The sequence below is a fragment of the Sarcophilus harrisii genome, chromosome 3 (assembly GCF_902635505.1).
Source record: "Sarcophilus harrisii chromosome 3, mSarHar1.11, whole genome shotgun sequence".
Lineage (NCBI taxonomy): Eukaryota > Metazoa > Chordata > Mammalia > Dasyuromorphia > Dasyuridae > Sarcophilus > Sarcophilus harrisii.
Window position 1 is genome coordinate 498780873 of NC_045428.1, and position 13594 is coordinate 498794466.

The 13594-nt window shown below is 37.2% G+C and overlaps 1 protein-coding gene across 2 annotated transcripts in view; it reads right to left on the reverse strand.

Moving 5' to 3' along the window:
• Window positions 1-478: 478 nt before the first annotated feature.
• MOGAT2 (monoacylglycerol O-acyltransferase 2) overlaps window positions 479-13594 on the reverse strand; it is a 37332-nt gene continuing 24216 nt past the window's right edge. For both annotated transcript variants that reach the window (XM_003766886.3, XM_031961369.1), the window contains exons 3-6: window positions 9239-9443; window positions 6542-6716; window positions 4815-5014; window positions 479-1711 (exon numbers count right to left, since the gene is read on the reverse strand). In XM_003766886.3, the coding sequence (XP_003766934.1) occupies window positions 1557-1711; window positions 4815-5014; window positions 6542-6716; window positions 9239-9443 (735 nt within the window). In that variant the 3' untranslated portion in view covers window positions 479-1556. The remainder of the gene's footprint in view (window positions 1712-4814; window positions 5015-6541; window positions 6717-9238; window positions 9444-13594) is intronic.

Consider the following 13594-nt stretch of genomic DNA (forward strand, 5'->3'; position numbering starts at 1 on the left):
GAAATCAAATATTGAAACTGAAGCTTAAATACTTTGGCCACATAATGAGAAGACAGGACTCACTGGAAAAGACCCCGATGTTGAGAAAGATTGAAGGCAAAAGGAAAAGATGAGCTGGATAGTGTTACAGAAGAAATGAATATAAACTTGGACTTTGAGAACACAGTGGATAATAGAAGGTGCTTTGTGTTCTGTGGTTGATGGCAACACAAAGAGCAGGACATGACTAAACAATAAAAACAACTTTTCAGCCTCTAGATGCCTAGGAATAGAGCAGCCAATGGTAGGTTCAGAAGAGAGAAGATCCTATGATTCAGAACTCACCTTTTATCATTCAATGCTAGAGCTTCAGAATTAGTCAAGCAATTATCCATTCTGTAGTGATGAAACTGTAAGTGTGGCCCAAGCATCTGATTCGTAGTTATAATAACTAAATTTTTTCTTCCCATTCCCATTCAATTGAAGATTTTAAAAACAAAATGTTTAATGACATTTTTGCCTTTACATTGTTTGAATTTTTCTCTGAATGCTTCTCTCTCTTTCTACCTCCCAGAGAGCCATCCCATATAACAAAAGATTGCTTTTTTAAAAAAGAGGAAGATGAGGGGGAAAAAAGAGAAAAACCAATACTTGAAAAATTTTGACCACAGATTTGATATTCCATACCTATACAGCTTCCCTCTCTGCAAAGGACTTGGAAAAGTAATCTTTTCATAACTCTTTGGGTTGTTTATTTTTTTGTAATTCTGTCAACTTTCAGTTTTGATTGGTTTGTAGTTGTTCTTTCCATTCTCGTTGTTGTTACTGTGAATATTGTTTTCTAGGGTCTGCTTACTTCACTCTATCAGTTCATGGAGATCTTTTCCTACTTCTCTGTATTCAGCACACATATAATTTCTTATAGCACAGTAACATCCTATTACATTCATGGAACACAGTTTATTTAGCCATTCCCTAATAAATGGGCAGCTATTTTGTTTTTAGTTCCTAGCTGCCAAAAAAGTGCTGATAGCAATATTTTGGTGTATCTGGTGCCTTTCTTTTTATCAATGCCCTCCCTTGGGGTACATGACCAACAGTAGAATCTCTAGAATAAAGGGCATCAACATTTTAGTCCCTTTATTTGAATGACTTGAAATTGCTTTCCAAAATAGTTGTATTGATTTGTAGTTTCCCCACCATTCCTCAATTTTCAGAACCCCCAAATTGAAGATTTCTTAACTACTTTAGATATTTTTTCATATCATGAATTATGGAGCAGCTAAGCAGATAAATGTCTTTGGAGTCAAAACCTTAATTTGGATCCTGTTTCTGACATCTAAAAATTGTGTCATCTTAGATAAGTCACTTTCCATCTCTGGGGTTCTATTTCCTCATCTATAAAATAAAGGGGCTGGATTCTATATTCTCTAAATCTATGATCCTTTAAGTATGAAAAAGATGGGTGTGAATTGTTTCTTTTGTTTGCTTTGGCACCACAGTTGCTAGTCAAGACTCCATTATTTTTTGATGTCACACAAGGACAGGGCAGAGGAAGAGCATGGCAGGTGGTGGGCTCATCGAAACTCCAGGTGCTGCTCCGGGGGGATATTGTATTTGGTCTTGTGGGCTTCAAAGAGGTTGCATAGTTCTGTCATGTACTGCTGGTGCAGACGGTCCACTTCCTCTTGGGATGGGTTGATATTTTGCTTCACCTTGATGGGTTTCCCCACTGGGAGAAACAAAGCAGAAGGAGAGAGTGAGAAAACTTATGTACTTCCTTCACCCAAGAAACAGAACTCTGGTAAATGGACAAACTCTTGGGTCTAAACTGACACACACCAACAATCATATGTGACACCCTAGGCTAATAATACATTTGGTCTTCATTTATTTGCCTGCCAAATGGAATTCATCCAGTGATGTGCTAAGAAGCATTTCCAAGTACCATGGATGCTCAAACTCTCTAGGTTAGGGCTACTGAATGCTTAGGGATTGAACGGGCATTGGTAATAGGAAAAGGGGCAGCTAAGGGGCTCAGTGAATAGAGCACTGGGCTTGGAATCAATCAGCAAGATTCTTCTTCTTGAGTTCAAATCTGGCTTCACATATTTACTAATCTATGACCTTAGGCAAGTCACTTAACCCTGTTAACCTCAGTTTCCTCATCTGTAAAATGAGCTATGTGTTGGAATCCAAATTTTCTGACTCCAAGTCCAGAACACTATCCATTGCTCAGGCCACTGACTCTTATAGGTAAGCTTCACTGCCTCATCTCTCCAGGACACAGGGCACCAGGCAACTTCTCATGCTCTCTTCCTTCAGGTGGATCTTTCCATCCCTCTCTTTTTTAGTTCTAGATATAGTCTTCCTCCATTGGAATGTAAGCTCCTTGAGAGGAGGGCTGTCTTCTCTGCTTGTATTTGTATTCTCAATGCTTAGTAGAGTGTCTAGCAAGCAATTAAGAAATGTTCTCTGTCTCTGTCTTTATTTCTAGTTCATGTCTCTCCATCTCCCTATCCCTACCTAAAGTTTGCAAAGTGCTTTATTAAGACTCACTACAACTTTGGAAGGTAGATTCTATTGTTATATATATTTTCCATATTAAGATAATTGAGATGACTGGAGATTGTCATTTGCCCAGTTATACAGCTATTTATTTTTGAGGCCAAATTTGAACTCAAATCTTTCTGACTTCAGAAGCAGCACTCTGTCATCCCCCATATGCTACCCAATCTGTCTCTGTCTCCTTCTCTCTCTCCTCCTCCTCCCTCTGTCTTCCTCTCTCTCCTTCTCCCTCTGTTTGTCTTTTTCTGTCTCTATCTCTTTTCTTCTCCCTTCTCTCTTTCTCCCTCTCCTCCCTCTATCTGTTTCTCTCTCTCTTTCCTTCTTTCCTTCTCCTCCTCCTCCCTCTCTGTCTCTTTTTCTCTGTGTTTTTCTGTTTCCATAATAATAATAATAATAATAATAGTTAGAATTTATATAACACTTTAAAATTTGAAAAGTGTTTTATAAATGTTCATCTTCACAGCAGTCCTGGAAAGTGGATGCTATTTACAGCCATTTTGCATATGAGGATAATTGACATAAAAGTCATCACTTGCCAAGAACCACCTAGCTATTAAGTGTTTGAAGCCAAATTTGAATTCGAATCATTCTGATTCTAGGTCCAGCATTCTATCTGCTTTATCTCCTACATGCCATTTAATTCCACACCCTCTTTCTGTATGAGCTTGGTAGTGCAAAAATTCATATGCTCACTTTACAAATAAGGAAATTGAGGCTTCGTGATATTGACTGACTCTCTCCCAAGGTTTATCTAGTAAATGCTGAAGCCAAAAATATTAATAATGGTAATAACAATAAGGGCAGCAATAGTTTGATAGATTCTACTAAGCTAGAAAAACTTTGAATATAGATCTTCCTCTAAGAACTAGCCTAGGGAAATAGGAAGGGCCTCTCTCTAGGGCTTCTAGATTTTCAGCCACATCAACTCATTAAATAGTCTACCAAAGTATAGAAGAGCCATAATCTAAGAGTACGGAAAAGATCTATATGAACATTTTTTGAGGCATAAAATTATAATGATAAAAATATTCATTGTAATGATAATAAATTACTTTGTAATACGGTAATATTTCCCTTTCCAAAAATAATTCCACTCATCAGAACTAAGCATGAAATGAATAAAACCTATGAACAGCCAAAACAACTGTCATTAATCCCAGACATTAAAATGCATGTCATTCTTTCATTAAAGAGTGCTTTAAGACTATATCTCAGTATCAATTTACTTTCAATTTGTACATATTGATGGCAAAGCTTGATGGGCTTCAGTGTGCTGGAGTAGCACTGGCTTATGCCTGGCACATAGCAGGTGGTATTTATATGCTAGTAATTATTATTGTTATAAATAATAACAACAATTAATAAAAATCCACATTTGAATATATTACATTATGATTCTATAATAATAACTGACATTATCTAGATCTTTAAGATTTACAAAGTGCTTTCTTGTGGAAGAAGAAGGTACATTCTGTACTGGAGCAGAACCTAGGGATAATCAGGGAAGTGCTCAGGCTAACATACACAGCACAATGGAAAGCCTGGTTGGAAGCCTGGTTCTCTCATTTACTTCCTAAGTCATCTGGGTCCTATAAACGTAAATGACTTAGGAAGTAAGTGACAGAACCAAAAAACAACAAGAATTAAAAAGAAACAAATCAATAAAATAAGATGAAGGTATTGGACTAGGTGATCTAAAGTCTCTAAGCTATAAATCTATGATGCTTTAAGTCTAAACAGCAGATATCTATTTCTCCATATAAGGAAGAAAGGAATAACAACCTAGTCATCCAAAGTAAAATAGGCTGCCTGAGGGGTAGTGAGCTGCCCATCCCTGGTAAGTTCAAGTGGAAATTGTTGGGCATGTTGCTTTGGGCTGGCTGACCCTGAAGGCTGTTCCTTCTAATTTCGATACTTCATAAATCATTGCTTGTTGGTGCCTGACTCCAACTCAAGCTGATGAAAAGAGCCTTCTGGTTTCTCTGTTTACTGCCTGGGCACATTTGGGAAGAATTACTTTTGCCCTTTGAGTTCAGTTTTTTCATCTATAAGATGAAAAGGTTGGATTGCATTTCCTGTCAGATTTAAGTACTATGGTCTTAGGACAAAACATCTTTTCTATTGGCTTCCATGGAAGAGGGTCTTGGAGACTAGCAGGGGAAGGTGGCTGTGCTTGGGGGCTATGCTGGAACCTAGGTAAGGATGGAGCTTGAAAAGTGGGATGCTTGGGGTCCAGTCCCACATCCTTTGGCATCCCTGTAACTTACCAATACTAGTGATTTGCCTTCGGTAAGGGAGCAGGCCAAAATTGTACTGGAAAATCCCTCGGCCATGGAAGAGCGGGAGGGAGATGCCCATGACCTTCTGCAGTTTTTCCTGGCACCAACGTAGCCAGGACCCGTGGGGATTGTCAATTTGGTCAAAGAGTTCATTCTCCCCAAAGGAGAATATTGGCAACAGACTTGCCCTAGAGAGACAGGAGATGAAGCAGAGGTGAGTTAGTGCCTAGGAAGGAATCCCGAGTTCAGCACCAAGGCCACTTCTCCAGGAGTTCTGGTCAATGGCCATTAGAGGGTGCTGTGAGGAAACCTGAGGCCACAATCCCTGATCCCATCCTTACAAGGCACTCAACCCTTAATGCCCCACATTCCCTTCAGGTACCCATAGCATCCCAGGATCCTAGAATTAGAAGATGATTTAAAGGCCACTTTGTTCTGAACTGGAATCAGTCAATAACAACAGGCAATTTTTAAAGCACTGTGCTGGAGACTAATGGTAATAATAATAATAAGGAAATAACCCCTAACTTCAAGAAGTGTACATTCTCATAAAGAGTCACAGAGGAGGGAAAGAAAAACAACATATTTATAGATAAGTGAATACAAATGTTGTGGGGGTGGAGCATACTCCATTGAGTCAGCCTGGAGCTCAGGTGAGTTCCTTTGGCTACTGCTGGGGATATGTGCTCAGTGCTGAAGGACTTGTGATGGTGTATCAATCATTCGGTCTTCACAAGGGTGACAAACTTTTAGATAACCTTGCTAAAGGCTCATATGGCCTCAGATGCCTCCTTCCATCCCAAGAGAGGGAACTACAAAGAGACTGAGCACTGAGTTAGAAGGAGCAGCTGTCTATTTTTCTCATAAAGTAAAAAAGATACAGTTATCCCTTCCATATTGTGATTTTCCTCATAGTAAGTTAGCATAAAAATTAAATAGGAAGTTTTGGGGAGTTTTGCAGAAGCAACAGATGACATGAGAAAGTCAGCAGGCAACAGAGAAAAAATTTAGAAATTCAGAAATGTATAAAGTTATATCTATAGTATTGTACAATGTAGCCTATTACCAAATATTTAACTCAAATTTTACAATAAGATACTATAAACATTCCATAAAAGAAATAGAAATAAAAATTTCAAACTTTTTCTCTGATACAAAAGAGGAGCCAAAAATTTTTGCATGGATTTTCCAGGTAAGGGGAGGGGGGCAATTAGGCCCTAATCCCTACAATGTGGAAGGGATAAGTGTGGACCCGGAGTCTCCTTGTTAACATACAATTTTTTTTATGAGTAGGATGCTCTCAGAAAAATCTGGAAAGTCCTCCATGAACTCAAGCAAAGAGAAATGCACTGGATATACAAAGTAATAAGTAATAGCAATGTTGTGGGATGATCAGCTGTGAATTACTTTGCTCCTTTCAGACATACAATGATCCAAGACTATTCTGAAAGACTTATGAGGAAAGATGCTATCTATGTCTAGAAAAAGAACTCATTGTATCTGAATACAGATTGAAACATACTCTTTTAAAATATATATATTTTTTATTTGAAGGGTTTTTTGAGGGGGGAGAAGGGTAGGGATCTATGTTCTCATTGGCAACATGTTAAAAAAAATAAAATATTATTTTTTTGGCATTTCAACATAATATAAGATATAAGAAGATAAGACATACTGGTCTTAAAGTGACTAAAAAAATTAAGATTGGACCTTACCCATGAAGCAAAGCAAGTCTAACAAATCCTTTTCGGTTCCTCAGTAACAGTGTGTAGTTTCCAGGTCGAGCATCCAGGGCCTCCTGGGCACCTCCCACAATGACCACTAGCAAGTTTCCACCTTCCTTCTTGCTCAGCAAGTATGAAACACACTCCTTCTCTGACGTGACTAGACCTAAAGGAGGCAGGGATTAGGGAGCAGAGGAGACAAAGGCACTGTCTTGCATGATGGTGACACCCCACCCTATTTGTCGGCTTTGATACAAATCAGGAAGGGCCATAGCATCCTCTAGGTCCCAGGTCAGTCATTACATGGGAAAGCAACTGAAAGGGGGAGATTACAGTGTGTCCCAGAACAAGGTTTATAATATGTTTTTTAAATATTCTCTCCATGTTTCAAAGGTCATCAAGGATAGTGGAAAAAATAACAGACTTCGTGTCAACTCTGAAACTTAATAGCTGAGTAGCTATGAGTAAACTATTTTCTCTCTCTCAGCCTCAGTTTCCTTTTCTGTAAAAGGAGGACACATGTATGATTTTTCTTACAGGAATATTGTAGAGAAAATGAATCAAATACTTTAAATGGTTAGAGAAATGTGAGTTATTCATATTATCGATCTTTCTCATGACCCCCCAAAGTGAACCCTTTATTGTAGCAAAGAGTTGTTTTCTGTTCCTGCTGACCTATTTCATGATCTGTGCCTTTGCATTTGCTATTATCCCCATCTAGAAAATTCTTCTTGTCCTCTTCAATGATCTACATTATTCACCCATTGCCAAACTAATCTTCCTGAGGAAGCTGTCTGGTATTGTACTCCCTAAATAATTCATTCTTCCATTCAAGGCATGTCCCAGTGCTTATATACTCAATTTATATTGTGTCCATGTCAAACTGTCAATATGCATTCTGGAAAAAGTTTTCTTTTTTGTCATTTCTCCCATATTATTTCACTTGGCCATTTCATCAGCTCTTGTGGATTCAATTATCCTCTCTATACTGATAATTTTTAGATCTACTTATTTATCCCTACCTCTTTCTTCATGTCCAGACTTGAATCTCCAACACTATTGGACATCTCAAAGTGAATGTCAAATAGACATTTTAAATTCAGTTTGTCCAAAACTGAACTCATTATCTTTCACCCCAAACCCTCCTCTCTTCCTAATTTCCCTATAATTGTCAAGTGTCCTACCATTCTCCTAGTCCATCCAGGTTAGGTGTCCTCCTTGACCCGCCCCCTCCCTCCTACCCTCTTAATTTCTGTTGCATGTCCTGCCACCCTCTTTTTGTATTTTCCGGAGTATTTGCTCCCTTCCCCTCCCCGGAAAGCCTGGATTATTGCAAGTAATCTCCCTGCTTTAGGCCCACTTCCATTCTAATATCAGTGATCTTCCTAAAGTGGCATACCACTCTCCTGATTCTAATGGCTCTCTATTATCTTCAGAATCAAATGGAAAATCCTGTTTGTTTTTTAAAATTCTTGTTTATTATTACTTGCCTACCACATACATACCTCCACTTAGATTCCTTGCTGTTCTTTGTACAAGACACTCCCTAGGCTGACCCCAGGCATTTTCATTGGCTATTCCACATGCCTAGAATGCTAAGTTCAGCTTCCTGGCTTCCCCGACTTCTTTCCAGGTTCACCTAAAATCCCATTATCTGCTTAATCTAAATGCCTTCCAGAGATGTGCCAGAGCCAAAACAAACAGGTTTCTGAACAATTGGCAAATATTTATGAACACACATCTGGGCTTACCTTCCCTCAGAAATTACTTCCAAACTGAGTGTGGATCACAACACAGTATTTTCACTTTTTTTGTTGTGGTTCGCTTGAATTTTATTTTCTTTCTCATTTTTTTTTCCTTTTTGATCTGATTCTTCTTTGGCAGTAAGATAATTGTATAAATATGAATCCCTATATTGGATTTACATACATTTTCACCATATTTAACATATATTAGATTACTTGCCATTTAGGACTGGGGTAGGGGAAGGGGGAAAATTGGAACACAAGGTTTTGCAAGGGGCAATGGTGAATTATCCTTGTATATGTTTTGAAATTAAAAAGCTTCAATTAAAAAAATTAAAAGAAATTACATCCAAGTTATTCTGTATTTATTTGCTTTGTTCAAAATTGTTTTCATCTTGGCTCCCCTATTAGATTTTAAGCTCCTTGAGTGGAGGGACTATTTTTTGTCTTTCTTTGTATCCCAAGCACTTAGAAAATTATTGGAACACAGTAAATGCTTAACAAATGAAGTCTTTCACAGGATCATAAATTTAGAGCTAGAAATTACTTTAGAGATCAACTAGTCCAAACCCTCAACTTTACAGAGGAAACTGAGGCAAAAGCATTAAATGATCCAAAAGATAGTAAATAACTGACTCAGAACTTGAGCCTGGGTTCCCTAATTCCATCCTATCATCCATGGATCAGTATTCCTGGCTCTGGCTGTCTAATTCAATGTCTCCCAACACTTAGTACTAAAATGCTTTTCCCATCTACCCACAATTTCTCTTATCTGAATATCAGAGGTCATTACCTTGGTAGAAAGATAAGTACTCCTGGCTGGTTTCTTTTAATGAGTCTTTCTATCTTTGTGAACCAAGTCACTGTACAGAGACATCCTCCTTCTTAAATCAGGTATGGGTAGACATTGGCAATGAGGAAATGGGAAAGGGAAGAAACCTACCTCCAGTCAGGATATAGTCCCTGAAGATGGGAATTCGAAACCACAAAGTCAGCATCATCAGGTGGGATCGGATCCCAGGAAACAAAGATGAAAAATTGGTGGCTTCAGTACAGAAATTGATGAAGGGTCCAGCAGCCAAAACACCATGTGGGTGGAAGCCGGCAATATAGTTCTGGGTTGGGTCCAGGTCCACTGTCTTGATGAGCTAGGGAAATACCAACCGTTAGAGCAGTAAGCACCCTCCTCATCTTAATGGCTTTAGAAATCTCATATTATGGAATCTCCCAGGAGTCCCATCTTAAGAAAACTGGCACACTGTAGCAGCTTTTTTTGTAATGGCAAGGAATTGGAAATTGAGTGGATGTCCATTAGTTGGGGAATGGTTGAATAAGTTATAGTATATGAATATGAATGATGAGCAGGCTGATTTCAGAGAAGTCTGGAAAGACTTAAATGAACTGATGCTGAGTTAAGTAAGCAGAACCAAGAGAAATTGTACACAGCAACAACAAACTTATATGATAATCAGCTGTGATGGACTTGGCTCTTTTCAACAATGAGATGATTCAAAGCAATTCCAACAGACTTGGGTAAGAAAATATCATAAGCATCCAGAGAGAACCATGGAGACTAAATGTGAATCGAAACATAGAATTTTCACGTTTTTGTTGGTGGTGGTGATTTGCTTGTTTTTTTTTTTTTTTTTTCTTTTTCATGGTTTTTTTCCCTTTTGATCTTATTTTTCTTGCACAACACAACAAATAAGGAAATATCTTTAAAAGAATTGCACATATTTAACCTTAAAAGATTAAGACTACTTATTTTCTTGGGGAAGGGGGTAGTTAAGGGAGGAAAGGAGAAAAATTTGGAATGCAAAGTTTTACAAAAATAAACATTGAAATCTATCTTTACATGCATTTGGAAGAAATAAAATATTATTAAAAAAAAAGAAAGGTGGAACACTAATAAAGATGCATCATGGCCTATTTAAAATACATAAAACTGTTATATGTAAAAAATTAAACTTGGAAAACATCTATAAAGAAATGACTTTCTATAAAATTAATACCATGCCAAGTTGGGCATACTTTTGTACATTTATATTTTCATGACAGCCCTATTCAGGTGCTAATGAGATCAGGGCTTCTTAAACGTTTTCTACTTGTGACCCCCCTTGCACCTAAGAAATGTTTATGTGACTCCCAGGTATATAGGTATATAAAATAGATATACAAATTAAACTTCACTGATTAATTAACATTTTAAAAATTAAAATTTACTGATAATAAATCATAATTTCATGATCTATATTCAGTTCTGAGATTCCATATGGGGTCACAAACCACAGTTTTTAAGAAGCTGAGCATGAGACCATGGGGTTCTTGAAGGCAATTCAATTTACTTGAAGGCATCCATCTTATTTCTGTTTAATTCAGGAAGCTTTTACTAGATTCCTGATATATGTAGGATACTGTGCCAGATCCTGGGAATACAAAAGTGGAAATCAATAAAATTTCTGCCCTCAAGGAACTTCACACTTTTGGGGGAAGAGACACAATTAAAAAAAAAAAAGATGGACACAATATGATCTGAGAAAGAAAGAGAGACAGAGACAGAGAGAAAGAAAGAGAGAGAGAAAGAGGGAACCAACAACTAGAGGAAATGGGGAAACATTCACAAAAGTAGTAGCTTATAAACTGAACTATAAAGGAAGGTAGGGATTCTAAGAAGCAGACGGGAGGAAGAGGAGCCTTTCAGGCATTCAGGATAACCTGTGAAAAGAAAATGAAAATGAAAATGAGATGAAATACTAGACAAGGGAACAACAAATGAACCAGTTTGACTAGAATGAAAAATGTATGGAAGGCAGTAATATAAAATAATTCTAGAAAGATAATCTGGAGGCAGAAAGAAAGTGCTTTAAAGGCCTTGCTGAGGATGTTGTAGCTTTTTTTGTTTGTTTTTTTAGGCACTAGAGAGCAAGTGAAAATTTTTAACTACAAGAGAAACACTGTTAGATCCATAGTATCAACATATCATTTTGTCAGCCAAAATTTGCTGCCTTCCAGAGCAACATATTCAAAATTTGGATATTTTTTTCCTTATGTAGATCAAAAATCGACCTCTCTTCAATTTCCATCAGTTTCTCCTAGTTCTCCCCTCTAGAAATAGGAGTATAAGAGGTAAGAAAGCTTTTCTCTTAAGCACCAGTACCTTTTCTGACTCCCCCAACTGCTGGTGCTCTCCTTCCCTACTTTGAATTCCTTAAAAATACTTTGTATTTGTGTTATATCCATTTATTCTTAATATACTTATTATACATGGACATATTATCTTTCCTAATGAAATGTAAGCTTTGGAAGGGTAGAGAGAGTTTTATTTTTGTCTTCATATCACCAGTGCTGAGCACAGTGTTCAACACATAGCAGATGTTTAATATATTTTCCTGATTTACTGCTTCATTTATTGATGAGTTTGAAAAGAAAGAGATTAAAATAAGGGAGACACTTGGGAGGCTAGTGAGATAGTCCAGATGAGAAGTAAAGAGACCCTGAATCAGGATGGGGTCTGTTTAAATGCAAAGGGGAGATGTGAGATGCATTGTGCTGGAGATTTACTAGGTTGGGACATTTGAGTGAATACTGGTCATGAGGGATGGGGAAGAGTTAAAGAGGAAAGAGAGATTGGAAACTGAGGTATTAGGGTACCCTCCTAGGAAGTTTGGCAGAAGAGGGGAAAAGGAAAGATAAAGAATTCCTAGATTGAGATATACATAAGATATGGGTGTTCATTGCTGCTGATGATATAAAATTATTACAAAAGAAATTTTCTATTGGAGAGAACTGTTGGATTAAAGTATTAAAAAACATCAAAGCATCAATAGTAATTTTTAATGTGCAAATAAGAGAGCAAAAAGAGGAGCAGGAAGACACATAATAGGGCAATTTTACAATTAACTTATAGAAGTTAATATATATTTATTTAAAAAACAAAATTGTCCATAATAGAAGTCCATTGTCTATTCTATAATCCTCTTTCTTATTTTTCATTATTGAAATGTTTGTGTTTTTTGATGATTAAGATCACAATAAATAATATTTTGATATTGAACATTTTGAGTCAATTGTGTTTGCAGACTCTAAGTAATGATGGGTTCTTCCAAATTGAAAAGGTTTCCAGTGACAGTCTGTACCTGCCACCCAGGGTCAAGCCTTGCTGAACAAAGACAAACTCATCATTGGAAAATGACCATACAGTAAAAAAAACACTGTGGTCACCACGATTCATGAAATAAATAAAAAGACAAAATTGTCAGAGCAGACAAGGCTAATGAAGATGCAGTTTTTAGATGATCTCTAAATATATTGATTCTATTAGTATTAATTTTTCAATGATTGGCAAGTCATTGTCCAATTCAATGTCTCCCAACATGAAGGGTTGGGAGGACTTTTTTCTTTACCTATTTAAAAAAATTTGGCTTCATTTCTGAATTTTTCTCACATACCCTCACACACCTACACACTTGACCGTCATCCAAAATCTGAAGGAAGCTTGTAAAAAGATTAAAAAAGAAAAAAAATAATTCAGCAAAATTTAGCAACAAGTTCCCTATGTCTAATAGTACATGCAATATCCCATTGCAAACAAAACTGCAGATAGTACTAAACCCTCTTATCTTCTTTACTCCTATTCCCGGAAGAGAAAACTAGGAAAAAATTGATGGAGATTGAAGAGAGGTTGGTTTTTGATCTGTATAAGGAAAAAGTATCCCAACTATCAATAAGTTGTCCTGAAAGGCAGCAAATTTCCTAGCATTGGAGACCAATCAATCATCAAACATTTATTAAGTGCTTACTCTGTGTCAGAGACTGTGCTAAGACCTGGGACACAAAGATAACAGTGAACAGTTCCTAGTCTCAAGAAGCTTATCTTCTATCAGGAGAGGCCACGTGTACAAAAAGATATGAACACTTGAGATACAAAGTAAATTTGAGGGGGAATGTTTTTGAGGATAGGCTGGATGGTCATTTGTTGGGGAAGGAAATGAAGGGGAATTCTGCCCCAGTAAGAGTTCGGAGAGATGTCTTTTGAGCTGAAGCCCTTTCCAAGTTCTATGATAGGTTTCTAAGAATAATGCCATGTCATACACCTTTTCATATTACAACATATTATATTAGTCAGATAACAAGCATTTTTAAAGTCTTTTCCATGTGCCCAACATTGTACCAAGCATCGGGGATTCAAAAAAAAGCAGAAAATAGTCCCGGCCCTCAAGAAATTGATAATCTAATGGGGAAGATAATATGTAAATATCAAGGTAGACAAGATATATATATATGTGTGTGTGTGTGTGTG